This window comes from Saccostrea echinata, unplaced genomic scaffold (genome assembly GCF_033153115.1).
Source record: "Saccostrea echinata isolate AGI-Se365-2 ecotype Australia unplaced genomic scaffold, CSIRO_AGI_Sech_v1 ptg000054l, whole genome shotgun sequence".
NCBI lineage: Eukaryota > Metazoa > Mollusca > Bivalvia > Ostreida > Ostreidae > Saccostrea > Saccostrea echinata.
This window is the reverse complement of record NW_026889803.1, coordinates 65,934,103-65,953,446: the sequence shown is the minus strand read 5'-3', so window position 1 is coordinate 65,953,446 and position 19,344 is coordinate 65,934,103. Positions and strand designations below refer to the sequence as shown.

The window sequence follows — 19,344 nt, the reverse complement described above, 5'->3', positions numbered from 1 at the left end:
CTCATGGTATATTTAGACAAGGAATAGATTAATTAAAATTTCTAATTTTTTTTTGGGGGGGGGGGGGGCTTTATTGATGGTTTTGTATTAAAACAAGGGAAATATTTTTACATTTAATCAATAATGCTCTTTCTTATCACACTTGTCATGGGATTGATAAATTCCAACACATTTTATTGCTCAGATAAGTAATTAGACTGTGTTTGTTTTCGGCACGATGAGTTTTTTGACGTTTGACTGCTTGAATCACACAATGCTGTTGGAGAAGTGAATTTCCATGCTGTCTTGTAGAACTTTGACGTGGTCGCATGGTACAGCGCCATTTAACAGTTTACCAAAACTTGTTCGCTTCTCAATAACGGACAATTGGCACGCTGACGATATATTCAGGAATGGTTCTTAAATTATCTTATTCTAGATATGTTTTGTAAATCATACAATTATATCGAGTCAAACACCCTTCGTGGTGCTGTTGGTCCTCTCATACCACTGAAAGACCGGGGAAAGATTATCAGAAAGGTCTGCTGATAGTTCTGTCCATCATTTGAGGTAACTTGCAATGTGCATGAGAACATGGAGCTAAGTCAACATGCATATAAGTTTATTCTTCATTAGGCAACTGTTAATAAATGGTCTATATTGGTATTTTCTGCGGTAATATTGAGTGCATTATGATGGACGTAATTTAATCGTACGTAGCCAAACGTTAATAAACTTGGAAAGTTATTAAATCAAAGGACCTGACAATTGTTTTGAAGTAAATATAGTGACGCAGCTGACGCGAGGCTTTAATAACATGATATGAAGACTGATTGATTTAAATCTAATATATTTGCTATAAAAAGAACTAATTAATTAAAGATTTATTGAAATATCAATAGTTTGCTTTCCAAATTTACTCATTGGGGGCTCATGGGATCCGTGTAATTGCTAAAAAAGCCGAAGTGCATGGAACATTAATAAAGATTCTATAGCGATCTAATCTATCACTGAGTATTGACACAATATCGAGATAAACTTTATTTTAGAAAAGAAGTTTAATAATTGCGCAGTGCCACTCGATTTCCGTCAGTTAAAGCTGTGCCAAAGAGGTCAAACCAAACGCAAGTGGGATCCTTGAATGCCTATCAGTTTCTCTTCTCCCTTTTATTGCCCGTTAAGCTCAGATGATGTCCTTTTATTGGAACGTTTGAAAGATTTTGGTGATATACAGCTGTGAGCCAAATTGCTGACGTCATGAGCAATTATTGATGCGGCAAGGTGACAGATTGAGTTATCGCCCTTGCCTCCACAGCGACAGCGAGACTGGAAGATGTCGCCTTATCTGAATGGTTCTCTTTTCTTGGACAGTGAAGTAAAATCTTTCGAGGCATGTTCACCATCATAAAGCGTTTATCTGATCACACTACAAATATTTTTACGTGCAGCAGCCAAAAATCAAAATGTCAGAGATTAGACTGTATAAAAAAAACACACGATATGATCGGTATATATAGTTTGATACCATCTTGTGCTTCATTGGTTTTTCTGTAACATTTTGTTGTACAAGAATTCTAAAGAAGAAAGAATGTTCATTCAAAATATCCTGTACAAGAACATCGAATTGTTGACAAGAAATTCTTGAAATATTTGTAAAATCATTCTATTGACATGTTTGTTTAATTTTGCAAACATCTTCATCAACATTTGTGGGGAATTAACCAAAATAAATAGTTTATCACACGGCACGTGTTTCACATGAAGGCATTGGTTTTCAGATTTAGAGCTAATTCCTACAGTTTAATAAACAAAGAGGCCGGAAGTATACCCCTAATTACTGTCTGATATCTTACTGATGGTAAAATATATACAGATAAGTAAAATTTACAGGTTAATCAGAAGTTTGACCAGGAAAGAAAGCCAGCTTGAGGTCTGTGATTGAATAACTGAGTCTCTCTCTCTCTCTCTCCGAGTTGCGGATTTCTATGCGTGTTTGTACACTTAAACTTCTCTGACGTGATTGTTAATTAGAATATATAGCAAGCAAGATGTAGTGATAACAACTGTCGCTACTACAGAAGCATGTTTTAAGTAGCAGTCCAAGAAGACCGATATTAATATTTGATATGCAATAATTGATCATTTTATCTGTTTTTAGCTCAGTGTAAATGATTTTACTTTGAAAGCGTTTGACTAGCGCGTCTAATATCAATCTGGAAACTCTAAATTAAAAGCCATGTTTTATCTACGTCTAATGTTTGTTAGTGTTTGGTGTGGTAGAGAAGTATTGATGAAATGCCCTTCAAGTATCAACTGCCAGGTTGGGCTCCGGTTAACGATCAGTTCAATATTACAGCTCACCATGATATTTTTTAGTACTTAATCAGTTCATATACTAAAAAACAAGCCGGGGATCATAGCTGACATTTTTATTATTAAAAAAAACTACATTTAGTCAACGTTTCAAGAAGTTTGAATTGTTCAGCACATAATTTACATGTATTTATAAAAGGAATCGTTTCTACATTCCTGCAATAAAGTAAGATGACAAGTTCTGACCTGTTTGCAAAAGTTTATATGATAGTTTATCAACAAGACTTTTGGACAAGTCATACTATGTTAATTGTAATACTAACAATAACTTTTCACCACTATCTGTATGGAGCGTTAAAGTCATGCAGGTTTGCGTAGCACCAGAAACTGGGGATAAAAAACCTAATACACGTATTTGTAAATAATAGAGTTTTAATATTTATATACAATGTGAAAAAACCAACAAGTTTTGCAATCTATAAATGTAAAATTGTAAAGGTTTTTGCAAACTAAATTTTTGTACTCGTGCACACAAATAAATAAAAGAGCAACACAAAATTAGACTTGGACAATGGCCATGAATTCTGAGGTAGCGAATCTGACCGACCCCCCTCCACCCCTCTTTTATTTATAAGAACATAGAGAGTAACACGAGGTTGCTGTAAAGGGTGTCCCAGTATTGATTATTTTGTGATAAATCTCATGGAATTGGAGATGCAAAGATTATATTTTCATTAGAATTTTCTTGTGAGTTATGAGATTCTTTGAACCCAATTACACCAGAATCGACACGCAGGCCCCTACTCCGGCCAAAGTAAGCCGCAGCGTCATCAAATTAGTGGTACAGCCATGCAGTTCATGTTTGATGGGTGATATTTTTTCAATGTTGTAGGCACACCAAAAAAGCCTAAATACTGTTCAAGCAATAAATTGCCGTTCTTGTGTTTATTTTGATGTTCTGTTATTTTTTATTTATTTTTTGCTAATGGACAGTGATTCATTTTCGTATGTAGAGATATTTTAAACAAAATGGTTCACGTTTAGACCAGTACTAGATTGGAGAAGATACGGTGCCGTTTGCAGAACCTCCGCTGATGTTCTGTGCTTTGATGTAACAGTAATCCAGTTACTGGGAAAAGTACATTTAACCAAAACTTGAATCAATATCAGAAAGAGTTATTTTGAAATAATGGGTTTTAGATGAAACATCTCCGATGTCTTGGCAAAATTTCACCGAGTTTATTAGTTATCAGAAGAGAGCAAAATAATATCTGACATATATATTTCAGGACCCATATTCTATCGTTTATAACATGTAAAGAACGATAACTCGGTTTACGTGAGTGGTTGAAACTTCTTTGGTTAAAATGAAATAGCATAGGCGTCGGAACCGGGGGGGGGGGGGCTAACGGGGGGGGCTTAGCCCCCCACTTTTTTGAAAAGATAGACATAATATAGGCATTGAAAATTGGGGCTTACCTTTTTTCGTTGGTTTAGCCCCCCCCCTCCCACTTTCAATTAGCCACCCCACTTTCAATTTGCTTCCGACGCCTATGAATAGAGCTTTTCACAGTAAAAATTTCTTGTGAAGAACGAACTTGAGCATGCAATTCATCACATCTCTCTTGTGCAACACTGAAAACCACCTCAAATAAATTATCACAAGTAAATTTTTTGGCACACCAGCAAATTAAGGTGACTTATTTATAGATTCTTCACAGGGCCAGGTTTCTTGAACAGGTGGGTGCGAGGTAGGGTCTGGGAGGAGTACCCCCTCGGTCAAAATAAATGTGTACAATTTTGATGGATTCTGGTCCATTTAATTAAGAGTAATACTTTCACATATTATTAAATAAACAAAAAATTTAACAACATTACGTTTGACAGGTGAACAATGAATTTACCTTTTTTAGAGAATGATATTTTATGATATGATTATATTTAAAAGGGGGTGCGATCACACCCAATGGACTCCCCGTACCGACGGCCTTGCTTTACATTCAATTGAATGAATATAAAACTGAGGAACAATAAAGTTATGTACACGGCACAGATATTTTGTACTATAAGGATTTATTCAGTCTCCGGAATGGATGAGTCAGCACTAAAGGACTTTCTATTTCCTCTTTCCCTTTCACATTTGGATCCGCGTATGCACCGGCTATGTGAAGTTATTTCTGTCCGGATCCATTAGAACTTGCGCACAGTTTCTTCGTATGAAAAGATTCTTTCTGTAAATCAAATACCTGTAAAAATGAACCTTGAATGAACTCTTGATGCTGAATTAGCTTTGTAAAACCGTCCAGATTTAATATCGATTCATCAGCATGCTAAAACATAAAGGCAATATTTATATCAGTGTACAGATAAATTCTTTGGGCACATCAGTCAAGCAGCGTTTGCAAAAAATAAAAAAACCAAAACAAAAACAGACCAGATCAATGGACTTGACAAAAAATGGGAATGTATAAAGCCCGGCGCTAACCCCTTATCAGTCAAAAACACTGATTCATTCTGCTCCAAAAAGAAACATCGTGCGGTCGATGGAAGCAATATTATTCGGCCTTTGGTGAAAACGCGTTTTTATTAAATGTAAGTAATCCGCAGAGCGACATCTATCTAATTAGAAAACAGCCTTTGAAGCAATCTCTGCCTTTTCAGCGCTTATTCTGACAAGACAATCCAATTCTAGCCGATTGCAGTCGTTAGAAATTGTTGGAATACCACGTGACCTCTCCGTTACTATCCCTATTTAGACTTTCTCGTAATTAGTTTTTCAGAAAGTTTCATCAAACATTTTATTCATATAAGCACGTCGGTTTCATTGGGATATTCGCTTGAGAGGAACGTGTATCAAATCAGATTACCCGAGCGCGTAGCTATTAGCTTTATTAATTTTCGTAAACATTTAGAACGTGAAGGGCAAGTACAAGATGAGTTTTCTAGGCAGGGTTGTTAACCGTTTATGATAACGGTCTTTAGACCTTGAATTAACCAAATGTAAGATTTTATTTCTTAAATTTTGTATAAAATGAGCAATTGTTAATTTTTAGAGATATTGAAATGAAAAATAAATGAATTAGAAAATCTTTTCGTTCACAAAAATGAAAGTGTGGAGGACATGATGACTGAGACTGGAATCATTTTTACTTCATTGCTAGCGCAAGCTAGCTAGCACGTGTATTTTTATTATATTTATCAGAGTTTTCCTCTAAATAGAACTCCCTAGATTCAGATGACACATCTTTTATCAAGACAAAAGCATTTCTGTTCTCTCGTAGGTCCTATTTTATAACCCAATGCTAGTATCTTCCTGTTTGGAGATTTTAAATAGTTCATAGTTCAATGCAGAAGTACTAGTATACCGGGGGTAATCAAAAAATTCGTGGACCAGCGCCATAAAATTAAAACCGCTTTAGGCTTAAAACATTTAGTTAGCATCATCTTTTCTATCTATAGAATGAACCATAAATCATTAGTTTTATTAGGCATAACCTCGAACATAATCTTTTTTTCTACCTGAGTGTAACTGAGGAAAACTCTTTTGATACTAATATTTGTCTTCCAAAATTCTCGTTAATTCAGGCATGTGGTTTGACACAATTGTTCCATAAAATTTGCAAATTTTTACCTCATTCTCTAAGTTCTATGAAAAGTTATCGTATTGTCCAAACAATTAAGGGCTTGAAAATGACGTAAAAAGGGGAAGACGTTTCTTTTTCCAACATTCTATAAAGTTTCACCCCAGGAAAACTGGTATAGACCTAGGAAATGTCTAAACGAACTACAGAGAAATAAAATCCATCCAGAGCACTTGTTTTTAAATGCCGAAAAAGATTCAGAGATGTATAGTTCTGGTTAATGTCGATTTGTAGTCGGGGTGTCAAAAGTCAGTTACGTCGAATAGCGACGTTGATCATATGGTCATTGGTTCTACTTATCTCTTAACTTTTATGCCCCCGTATCGAAGATTCGGGGGTATATAGTTTTTGCCCTGTCCGTCCAATTGTCTAGCTGTCTGTTTGTCCGCAGAAACTTTAACATTGCCCGTAGTTTTTGATTGGTTGGAGTTATGGCTTTCATATTTCACATGTGTATTCCTTGTGACAAGACCTTTCTTTGGGTACCATCATATTTGACATTGACCTTGGAGTTTGACCCAGTTTTGCAAAATTTTACCGAACTTTAATCTTGGCCCTAACTTTTGAACGGTTGGTGCTAGGGCTTTCATACCTCACATAGACAATCCTTGTGATAAGATCTTCCTTTGGATACCAACAACTTTGACCCTTTGACCTTGGAGTTTGACCTACTTTTGGAAAACTTTAACCTTGGCCGTAACTTTTGATCATGAACGGTTGGTGCTAGGGCTTTCATCCTTCACATATGTAATCCTTGTGTCAAGACCTTCTTTTGGATACAAACAACTTTGACCCTTTGGCCTTGTAATTTGACCTATTTTTGGAAAACTTTAACCTTGGACATAAATTTTGAACAGTTGGTGCTAGGACTTTCTTATTTAACATGTCTATTCCTTGTGACAAGACCTTCCTTTGGATACCAACAATTATAATCCATTGACCTTGACTTTGGAATTTGACCTACTTTTGAAAAACTTTAACCTTGGCCATAACTTTTGAACGATTGGTGCTACGGTTTTCAAATTTCACATGTGTATTCATTGTGAGAAGGCCTTTCCTTCGGCACCATTAATTTGGACCATTTGACCTTGATGTTTGACTTACTTTTGAAAAACTTTAACCTTTTTCCATATCTATTCAGTGGTTGCCGCTAGGGCTTTCATCTTTCACAGGTATATTCCTCGAGACAAGCTTTACTTTGGGTACCAACATATTTGATTTGCATTTGAGAAAGTTTAACCTTTGCTATAAGTTGTCATACGGGGGCATCAGTGTTTCACAAACACATCTTGTTCACCTTAAAATTGAAATTACAGTAAACTACAGAATGGTTAAAGCACAGTTAATGAGTTATGCCATTGCCAATGTGAAGCTCACTCTAGATTCACCATTCTGAATTGAGACCTTTCACCCCCCAACACCACCCCAAGTGCACCACTTTGCCTTCCTATTAATAATTAATCGATTCAGCAAATTAAACCAAGGGTTCAGATATTTCCTGTGTTTTATGATGGTTACAGCGCTAGCCCACCTAAACATACATGTAACAGTCTACTGTGAAGATTTTAATTATATAATCGAATCAGTCAAATCTTACCTCTCTGGGCATTAAGAACAGATTCAGTCTTACAGAAACTGGTTAAAGTCTAATGCTTAAAATGTTTTACTTATGTTTTTCAGTTAATGTTTTTTTTATAAAAAGTTTAAAACAAATATATTATGTAAAAAGTATAAATTTTAATTTACAACTTCATGAAAGCCGGGTCTCTGTTGATTATTTAGGACGTTATGTATCTCCATTGGTTCTGAGATTAGATGAAATGCTGTTCCACCAATAATTGGATAATATCGGGAAGAGAAAACTTGGAGAGTGCTTTTCCTTGCACGATTTACTTTTTTCGATTATTACATTACGGGGAGCATGACTCCAAATACTTCTCCATCTAGCTTTACACTTCCAATTTAATCCGCGAAAATGAAAAGAAACATTTCCTGTGAAAACATCAATCAATAACCTAGCCAAAGACAGTCCTAGTAGCGGAGAAAATGAAAAGTATAATAGAACATCCAATATTGCGCATAAAAATGGAAGATGAGGTCATTAAACCCCATAGATCAACTGTCAAAATACTTGAGGCCGGGGCCCAGGGGAGATCAATGTTGGCCAGAATGTCAGTGACTGATTTCTCTCACGTATCGCAAAGCTTTGCAGCACAATGAATCAAATTCTAAGAAGATCTGACAAACAGACAGGAGGATACATGAGACACTGAGATTAGTGTTATTATACACTTGTATTCTGCTATCTTCTTGGTGTTTGCCATAAACTGTCGTAAATTTATTGTCTCATGTTAATAGTTATGGACCAATAAGCCGAGAAAAATACCAATGGTTGGACAAATAAGAGAATGAAAAAACAAACAAACAAAACAAAACCATATATAAAATTTGCTTTCATTTACTAATACATGTATCAGTAAGTATCAGTGTACTTGCTGTATAATACACAGGCACCTGACGAATGGTTGGTGTAACACCCCCCCCCCCCTTCCTTCTGAGATTTTTTTTAGACATGATAACTTAGCAAATATACATGAATTCCTAATTTATCATACCAATACTTCGATATTTGATATCATTTTCCGTTTTGTCAAGTTTTCGAGATTGCTTCTTTACGGTTGATAAATATACTAGTATTTTTATATACCATAAAGGGGCAATCTCTAAAACTTAAAAACACGGAAAATGATATCAAATAACGAAGTATTGGTATGATAGGCTAAGAATTCATGTTTATTTGCTAAGCTACCTGTCTAACATCTTCTCAGAAGGAGGGGGGGGGGGGTTACACCAAACGTAAACTGACCAAAAGTGGGGGGTGGGTGGGAGCAGGGGCAACTTCCTAAAATTATCTGAAAAGCAAATTAAAAAAAAAGGTAAACTGGCCAAAAGTGGGGGTGGGGGGCATATTCACAAAATCATCCGACAATCCAAAATAAAAAACCTAATTTACTGTCCAAAAGCTGGAATTTGCCAGTGCTAGACATTACAACACCAAGCAGTGGGGGGGGGGGGGGGGGGTGCAACCAGCATCTAAAGGAAAATTTACTATAGCAAGATACTATACTCAGAAAAAAAGTAACTGTTTTGGAGAAGAATTCAAAATTTTGAACAGTTACCATGCAGACAAATTTATAAGAAAAATGTTGTCATACATTCATATATTCATATTATTTTAATGAAAACATATAACTGACAATTAATTATATATGTCAAATTGAAAGCAATACATAAAACAAGTTTTAATATATTTTGTTCTCTTTAATTCACTTTGGCATTAAATACAGATACTATATGTATATCCCTGATAACAATATGATTAATAATTTGTAGTAGTTTAGAAGTGAATACCTGGTAGTGAGTATTGATACAAAAGGAAACACTCTAATGAATGACTATAAAAAATACATAAAAGGAATGTTAACATTAAGAATTACATTGTTATACAGCCAAAAATAAAGATACTCACAACCATATATCATGTTATGTATATGTATTATATTAACTGATTATTTTTTTTTTTATTTTTTAGATTGGATGAAAATATTTTCAAAGACTGTGCAAATAAGGAGATTTGTGCTAAGGGGGGACTACTCAATCCCTCTGGGCACAGTCAAAACTTGGCATATACATGTGTACTAGAACTCTACATTCTTCAACCTTGACAATTCTCAAATGTCCTTAAAAATCCTTCACAGAAGTCAATTTAGAGTAAACATACATATACATTGTACTGGACAAAATATTATAAGCATAGATTTACAGGTAAGTCTGGTTTATATGAAACATAATATTGAAACTGACAACAAACTTAAAAGCTTTCCTTAAACAATGTCATTAAAGCATGAAATGTCTGAATCTAAAACATGTCTAATTTTTGTGAAAATCTAGGCAAAATTTTTGGCAAATAATTAATATACAGTAAAACACCGATACAGCGAACATGCCTCTTGCTGTGACATCATAATTTTAGGCAACTAAATGAACAAGTTTTTTGCAAGAGCAGAAATATTTGTTGTATTATTGGTCAACTGTGAAAGTTCATGGAAAAATTATTTATCTAAGTATTTCAAACGAAATCTTGCAAGAAAAATAGTATAAAATGATGTAAATATTAATATATATATATATGCCTTTAACGTACTTGTATGAAAATAAAATCAATATATGTTTTAATCAAATTAAACACTTCACCAAATTTTTTGATCTGATGCTACATAAAATATCAAATTTTACTATGAATATTTGGTTCTACAAAGTATTCAGGGAAATTACTGCATGTGTGCCAAAAAAGGGTCATACTAAAACACAGAGAAATCTCCTTTTATTATAACATGTTTGTCTCTAACTGTACTTGGTGACCATATATACTGTCATCTGAGTAACTGTTGATTATTACATCTTACTGATAAACAGATTGATAAGAACAGAAATATTATTATGTCAGTAATCTCTACTTGAATAATTGTTCCTAAATGAAGAAAACAATTTTAACTTAAAAAAAAAGAAGAAAAAAAAAGGAAAAAAAAAAACATTTAAAAAAAATGCAAAAGCGAGTATAATGCAACAAAATGCAACTAATTGGAGAAAAAATGGCAAAAAAAGCATTGACAGTTGTACTGAACATGTATATTTAATTATTCATCATATATTTTGCAAATAATACAAATGAATGAATGAGTTTACAAATATTGTAAGGAATTAAAAATAAAAATTGGAATGTTTTGCCAGCATTCACAATAACAGTATGATTTTCACAGATATCCTTCAATCAGTTCTTTTGGAGAAAAAATACAACAGTCAATTGCACTTTGTTATTTTTTTTCACCTTAAAAAGTATTTCTTAATATTCTAGCTACATGTGGGAAAAAAATCTACCGATTTCTAAAACATTCAAAATGCAAATGTATAAAAGAAAACATGATGTGTATACTTTTCATCTGAGGTAATCAAAAATAATTAACCTTGTCAATTGCACATTTGATCATTTAACAATTGAAGAATATGAACAAAAACATTAAAAGCACCAAATATAAAAAAAAAATATTTGAAAACAAAACAAGATGGCTTATAACCTACTCCGGTAACTAATGAAATTAATGATTGACTGTTTCAGGTAGAGCAACAACAAAAATATCTTTTTAAAAAACAAGATGTGTTTGTGAAACAATGATGCCCCCGTACATGAATGGCAGCTTATGGCAAAGTTTAAAGTAAAATTTCTCAAATGCAAGTCAAAATCCAGATCAAGAGATGAAAAATGTTGGTACTCAAAGAAAGGTCTTGTCTCGAGGAAGATACCTGTGAAATTTGAAAGCCCTAGCTGCAACTGTTCAAAAGTTATGGCGAAGGTTGAAGTTTTTTAAAAGTAAGTAAAACGTCAAGGTCAAGGTCAAAGTTCTTGTTATTGAAAGGAAGGTCTTGTCACAAGGATTACATATGTGAAGTATGATAGCCCTAGCACCAACCAATCCCAAGTTATGGCCAAGGTTAAAGTTTTTCAAAAGTAGGTCAAACTCAAATGTCAAGGTCAAAGGGTTAAAGTGGTTGATATCCAAAGGAAGGTGATGTCACAAGAATTACATATGTGAAGTATGAAAGCCCTAGCATCAACGATTCAAAAGTTATGGCCAAGGTTAAAGTTTTTCAAAAGTAGGTCAAACTCCTAGGTCAACATCAAAAGGTCAAAGTGGTTGGTATCCAAAGGAAGGTCTTGTCACAAGGATTACATATGTGAAGTATGAAAGCCCTAGCTCCAACCGTTCAAAAGTCATGACCAAGGTTAAAATTTTACAAAAGTAGGTCGAACTCCTAGGTCAAGGTCAAAGGGTCAAAGAGGTTGATATCCAGAGGAAGGTCTTGTCATAAGGAATACACATGTGAAGTTTGAAACCCCAAGCACCAACTATTCAAAAGTTATGGCCAAGGTTATAGTTTTTCAAAAGTAGGTCAAACTCCAAGGTCAAGGTCAAAGTAGTTGGTATCCAAAGGAAGGCCTTACCACAAAAAATACACATGTGAAGTTTGAAACCTCAAGCACTAACTGTTCAGAAAATATGGCCAAGGTTAAAGTCTTATAAAATTAAAGAGTTAAAGTGGGTCAAACTCCAAGGTCAAGGTCAAAAGGTCAAATACGATGGTACCCAAAGAAAGGTCTTGTCACAAGGAATACACATGTGAAATATGAAAGTCATAGCTCCAACCAATGAAAAGTTATGGGAAAGGTTAAAGTTGACAACAGACAAACAGACAGACAGGACAAAGACAATATACCCCAAGGATCTTTCGATTCTGGGGCATAAAAAGAAAAAAAACAGCCAGATGATTATCCCCACCCCCTTCCCCTCAAAAGTCTGAATCAATTTTTTGGAAAATTTTCAACAGTATACTTTGTCTCAAATTTTATTTTGCTTAACTGTGAAGAACCTCATTGCATGTTTGCAAGAATAATACAATTTTTGTAACTTGCAATGAAAACTGACAGTTTTCATCATTGATATATGTAGTTACGCTGTCAATATGTTTGAGTATCATCATCATCAATAAATTCAAAATGAATGCCTGTTTTCATCTGTTTGTTATCTCCGTGACTGATTACACAATTGAAACTGTAATTAAAATTTTCATGAAAAGGGCAACAAAATTTTCAGAAATGACCACTTGTACATGAGTTTTTGTAGAAAAACAAACTTAAAAACTTTTTTTTTTTAAATGTTAAATGGAAAAGTGATGCCATGATAATTTTGTTGACAGAAATACTAGGGATATCCTTCAAAAACAAAAGTGATATTTCATTTTCATTAAATAATGATTCATTTCAGTCTTAATTTTCTCTCTGGTTATTTCCACTAGCTTACCCCAGCATATGTTGAGTAATCAAACTATTGTACTAAGATTCTTAATTAAGAATGACACATATAAAAAAAATTATCCTGCCTCTGATAAAAATCTTGAAATTTCATTGGTTGAGACCAATACTCTATAAAACCATATTATGCTGCCTACAACATTATATTGTTAATATGCCCTCTCCACGTGACCTACTGACCACATATCAAATTAACATGCCCCCTTCACGTGCCATACTGTCCAGATCATACTCAATATGTTTTCATTTGAACATGCAAGAAGCCTAATAACTGATGTCACATAAGCATCAAACGACGTTACAGTGTAAACAATTGTTACGGAACGGTTAAATTTGCTTAACTTAGAGAAAATGAACTTTTAATTATTAAAAAAAATCTTTGACAGGATAAATACATATATAATATGCATTTTTTCAATGACCCCACATATTTTTGTATAACACCTCTAAGTGTCTATATAACTAAAATTCTAAAATTATGAGGTTGCTAGCATCTTGCAAACAAGAATAACATGAATGGTCAAAAAAATCCATTTATCAAATTACAAGATTTCCACATATAAAAACTAATTCTAGATACTTAGTACCCCGGTACATGCACTTGGAAATGTGCAATTTTTATGCAATTTACATGAAGTGCTACATATGTAAAGTTGATGTTGTTAATGATTGAATACTGTATTTAATTTTAAAGATGATTCATTACTCTATTTTGTACAAAAAGAACACAATACAATTACATTACATAAATTGAATATAAAATAAACCAAATATAGACATCTTTATACGTTCCTCACCCTGGACCAAAACAAGGAGTAGAACAAGCATTTCATAAAGGCACAAGTTTAATAGGAGTAATTCTTGTACTCAAGGTATCTAATCTTTTTTTACACATAACAAAATATACATCAATGTCAATAGAATTTTTTTCTAATTTTCTTTTCCTAGCCTGTTTTATTAAATGAACACATTTTAGCCCACGATTTTAGTCATGAATACAGGGGATGTAACTTCAACTGTTCTATGTAATAAGTGTACAATTTAGCCAAAAAATGTAAACATTTACAAATAACAGATCACAGCATGGCAATTTCTATATGTATTACTTTTAACTGAATATAACATTAACAAGAGACCCATGGACCACAACCCTCACCTGAGTTACTTTGGCCTTGCTGTTCTTCATCAGCAGACTTTTTTCCACTATAGATTCCCAAGTATAACTTTGATCTTCTGTTGAGGCCCCACTCTCTACCCCTAGGGGTCATGACTTGAACAAATTTGAATTTCCACTACTTGAAGATGCATCCATATAACTATGATTAGTCATGACTTCGCTGTTCTTGAGAAGAAGGGTTTTTTTTTTAAAGATTTTTCATATATATTCACATGTAAAACTTTATAATTGCCTATTGTGGCCCCACCCTACCTCCAGGAGTAATCGCTTAGAATTGAATCTACACTACCCAAGGAAGCTTCCACATTAATATGACAAAAAAATGCTTTGCTGTCTTGAGGAAAAGATTTTGAAAGATTTTTTCCAATAGATTTCTATGTAAAACTTTGATCACCTTTTGCAGCCCTACCTTGCCCTACCCTACCCTGGGGGTCATGATTTGAACAAACTTAAATCTATACTACCTGAGGATGCTTCCACATTGATATGTCAAATCATGGCTTTGCTGTTCTTGAGAAGAATATTTTTCACATATATATATTCACATGTGAAACTTTGACTCCCCATTGTGGCCAACTGGCCCCAGGGGCCATGATTTGAATAAATCTGAATCTACAATATGTCAGGAAGCTTTCACTAAGTTGCATCATTTCTGGCCACGTGGTTCTTGATAAGAAAATTTTTTAAGACAATCACCCAAATTTTTTTCTTTCCTTGAGTATCCCCTATAAAGAAGTCATGGCCCATTATTTTAACAATCACGAATCTCCCCTTCCCAGGAATGCTTTATGGTAAAATTGGTTGAAATTGGTACAGTGGTTCTTGAGAAGAAATCTAAAATGAAAAAAGTTAACAGACAGACATATGGACAGACAGCTAGACAGATGGACAGACAACAGTTTTATCAGAAAAGCTCACTTGAACCTTTGGCTCAGATGAGCTAAAAACTAATAAAGATGTATTTTTCCAAGTCTTTGGTAACCTTTATTAATAAATGGAAGTGATCAAGCTTCAAAAATTAATTTTCTTTCCATGAATTAATCATTATAATCCATAACACTCATGGCGTTTTATTTAGTTACAGTTATTTACTGTACTTTACTTTATGAGTCATAAAATAAAGGTATACTCGATGTCTGCTGCCTTAGTTACTGCCAATGCAAATTTTGATGTACTTTTTCTAATTTTTATCACAAAAGACTTCCAGTTAGGAAGGTCATTTGAAACTTGTCAACTGTGAAATGGTTAATTTAATATTGGGTTTATATATTCATGCATCTATCATCTGATAAATAAAACAAATGAATAAAATAAAATCAAACGGTATGCATCACTTTCTTGCCTGATGACAGAATATAAGATTCCAACCTCGTCTTGACAGTAAGCGGTATCCGTTCTCGTTCAGATATTTCTCTGTGAGGTCTGGGAGTTCAAATGCTCTTTCATGTAAATCTTCATAGATGATGTATCCTGGACGAAATCCCAGGTCAATAAATGAATGTAATATCTGTAGAAGAAAAATTTCATAATGAAATCATGCCATATTTGCTCTCTGAAAATTTCAGAAATTTATCTTCACAGGATAAACAACAATGTATCGATCTCTTATCAATTAAATTCCCTATACAGTGTAATTTGTATCACAACTAAATAAAAAGTTTCCATAGTTACATTAGAATAATGAAGAATTAACTTAAATAATTCAATATATATAGGATCTCCCATGGTTTGAGGTTGGATATGATTTTTTATCAAATGAGTTGGGTGTTTTTACCCCCGAGGGCCTTGGTGAGGGGATAAAAACACATAAAGAGTTGGAAAATAAAATCATATCTAACCACAAACCATGGGAGTTTCTTTTTATCACACCTTTAATACATAGCTATTTCATGTTTTACACTGTTTATATATGTAAATGCACAAAACTGACTTGATCAAATTCATGCGAAAACCACTATGGCGTCACAACCACGGATATGAAAACGATATCCTATAAGCTATATCCACTGTACAAAGGAGTAAACATGTGACAAAAAAACCCTTTAATTAAATTGTACATGCATTGCAATAGAATACCTGGTTTCCAGTGCCCTCAGCATCAATAGACAACACACCAAAGTACTTTGGAACATTATACTTGGAGGTGAACCTCTTGACCGTAATACTGACCACCTGGATTATATCCCCCTCGGGAGGATTGTCTGGGTAAAAGACCTCCTCCTCAGCAATGTGTCCCTCCATGTCAGCGATGTCTGACCGCCGCAGGAAGGAGACAACCCCAGACTTGTTGCTGATGACGTTCTTAATGACTTTCACTGTCTGATTGTTGTCACGGTAAGGATTCACATACCTAGCGAATAATAATATAGATTCACATACTTAGTGAATAATAATATAGATTCACATACCTAGTGAATAATAATATAGATTCACATACTTAGTGAATAATAATATAGATTCACATACTTAGTGAATAATAATATAGATTCACATACCTAGTGAATAATAATATAGATTCATATATCTAGTGAATTATAATATAGATCATTCATATATCTATTGAATAATAATAAAATAGATTCACATACCTAGTGAATAATAATATAGATTCACATACCTAGTGAATAATAATAGAGATTCACATACCTAGTGAATAATAATATAGATCATTCATATATCTTGAGAATAATAATATGGATTCATATATCTAGTGAATAATAATATAGATTCACATACCTAGTGAATATTTATATAGATTCACATACCTAGAGATTAATAATATAGATTCACATATCTAGCGAATAATAATAGAGATTCACATGCCTAGTGAATAATAATATATATTCACATACCTAGAGAATAATAATATAGATTCACATATCTAGTGAATAATAAAATAGATTCACATACCTAGAGATTAATAATATAGATTTACAAACCCAGTGAATGATTATAATTTTGTAATACCTTCTCACACCTGTGATTCAATAAAAATTGGCAGTTTAACCAAATAAAGAAGGAAATGTTAGAATTGGTCTCGGATATTTACCTGACAACATTTTTGGCAGCCATTTCAGCCTGTGAGGCTTGGGGCTCCACTAATAATGCTGACCAGCCCATCTGAATGAAGTTAAATGAGTTACTAGATAGAAGCCCATCATTTGCACCAATGTCTACCACTAATCGAGCATAAGGAAAATGTCTCCTAGCCAGTATATGTTTATAAATGTACAGAAATTCCCCAGAATGTGATACATCTATTCCAAATGTTTTTATTTTTTTCCCCTCAGATCCTCCTCCCTCTATCATGTATACTCTCTCCACTGTGTCCTGTAACAGGGAGACAAATCCCCCCGCTTTGCCCCTGTAAACTAGTTCCCGGACCCATCGGGCTTGTTTCAAATCCTCCTTCCAGTCCACATCACCAATATTGAGCAGCGGACCAAATGTTCTGTGTAACACTCCCAAACCATAAAATATGAAACAGTTAAAGAGGAGTAACTCCAACACAAGGAATGTAAGAATTATAAGACAAATCCACTTCAGTGACTGTGAAGGAGAAAGAAAGCTAAACTTCCTCATGCTGCCATCTGGTGCTCACAAAAAAATCTGCAAAAATAAATAAAACATTATAACAGCTAAAATAAGATTTATACTGCCGAATTTTGCAATACCAGAGAAAATGTCCTAAATATTTACTTCAAAATGTACACAAATACTTGGTACATAAAATAACCCCAAGGACAGGTACTTTAGTCATATATAACTATAATCTTTCCAATTTAAAAAATTCTAAAATCATACATCAAAAAAACAACAAAAAAAAACAAAACAAAACAAAAAAAAAAAAAAACCAAAAAAAAAAAAAAAAAAAAAACCCAATAAAAAACATAAAGATAGGTTCCAATATATGTAGACAGATTTAGGTGAGGGATTTCCTGGCATGCATGGGATCCTGAAAATATTTCAGACAATTGATTCAAAATATAATCCCTTTACAGAAACTTCAAAAGGTATTGCTTAAATGATCCAAGAAGTATGCATTTGAAAAATGAAACAAATGTATCATTACTCATAACATATATCTGATGTCCAGAAAGCATATTCATTTACACTCTCATATTTGATGATCATAATGATAGTCTGTGTAGCACAAAGGGAGGACATATACATGAACCTGTATGAACTCAATACTGCTTTCGTTCTCTGTCTAACCCCCCCCCCCTTTCCCCCCTACTTTTTGTTTCCAAAGAAAACAATTTTTATTTTTTCCCTAGCATCATATCAGACTACAAGCATATATAAATGGAATATGGAATCAAATATATAGGAAGGGAGAAATTGTGATGGAGTAGGCCAGGATCATCTGAACTCTGTTCACCCCCCCCCCCCCCCCCCCCCCCCCCCCCCGATCTCCAGACACATAAGGGTCTATAAACTGATTCATGTGGCCATTGATGATGCTGCAAAGATATAATGAGTTTATTATAGTGTAAGAAAAAGGCCAGTTTATATTAAATTTAACTAGCTAGAGTGATATGAACCCAGTAGTTTGACAAGTGTGAGCACATGACTGCCATAAAAGGTTAAAAGGTTACCAGATTCAATTTTTAGAAGAACAGCTTTGCCTCTTATACGCGTGTAAAAGGAGAGGAGAAAAATGTGACGGACCAGACCAGAATTTGAATCCGGGCCCCCTGAATCTCTAGTCAGGTGCTCGAATACCAAGTGAGCTATCTGGCCATCGGCGATCAAACCCATTTGACCACCACATTCCTCCCTCCATAAAGGTCTTCACCCCTGAAGACTCTTCCCTGGCAGGTTTTTCACCTGTCACTTCCAGGGCACAGCATGGCTCCAAATGTAACAGGAGAGGAGAAAAATGCGATGGACCAGACTGGGCCCCAAAATCTCCAGTCAGATGCTCTACCAACTGAACTATCTGGCCACCAGTGATCGAACCCGTCTGACTGACACACACAATAGGCACTCACATTTGGACCTTGTACCAGAATTATATTTGTGGTAAATTTATGGGATTACATTTTGGAATTTCACCAACAAGTGTTCAAATGTGAAAGTCACTCAATGCAACAGCCTATCTTATTAAAGACATTTAGCTTTAAGAGAATTGGTGAACACAAAAGTAGTCATGAAGAAATTCTGTTAAATATGTTACCTATCCGGCGGGCTATCGTTAGGTCTTGAAATTATTCAGTGTAACAAATCATGAACAGCTGCATACATCACGACATTATGAATGAAAGTGTACTTATTCATCTGTACATGCAAAATTAAATATTGGC

General features: G+C 34.2%; 1 protein-coding gene across 1 annotated transcript; it reads right to left on the bottom strand.

Annotated features, from left to right (window-relative positions):
- Nucleotides 1-15,351: 15,351 nt before the first annotated feature.
- LOC133205931 (uncharacterized) lies at nt 15,352-17,639 on the bottom strand. Its single transcript, XM_061341825.1, has 3 exons — nt 17,088-17,639; nt 16,115-16,388; nt 15,352-15,545 (listed from the first exon to the last, which is right to left on the bottom strand). Exons 1-3 carry the CDS (start codon nt 17,618-17,620, stop codon nt 15,369-15,371), a joined length of 984 nt encoding a protein of 327 aa, XP_061197809.1. The 5' UTR covers nt 17,621-17,639; the 3' UTR covers nt 15,352-15,368.
- Nucleotides 17,640-19,344: the final 1,705 nt, after the last annotated feature.

Excerpts from the sequence above, each read along its gene's own strand:
- LOC133205931 (XM_061341825.1), bottom strand. The coding sequence starts at position 17,620 with ATGAGGAAGTTTAGCTTTCTTTCTCCTTCACAGTCACTGAAGTGGATT. Across the intron at positions 16,389-17,087 it reads GCTGCCAAAAATGTTGTCAG|GTATGTGAATCCTTACCGTG; the intron begins GTAAATATCCGA and ends ATTATTCGCTAG. Across the intron at positions 15,546-16,114 it reads CTGAGGGCACTGGAAACCAG|ATATTACATTCATTTATTGA; the intron begins GTATTCTATTGC and ends TTTCTTCTACAG.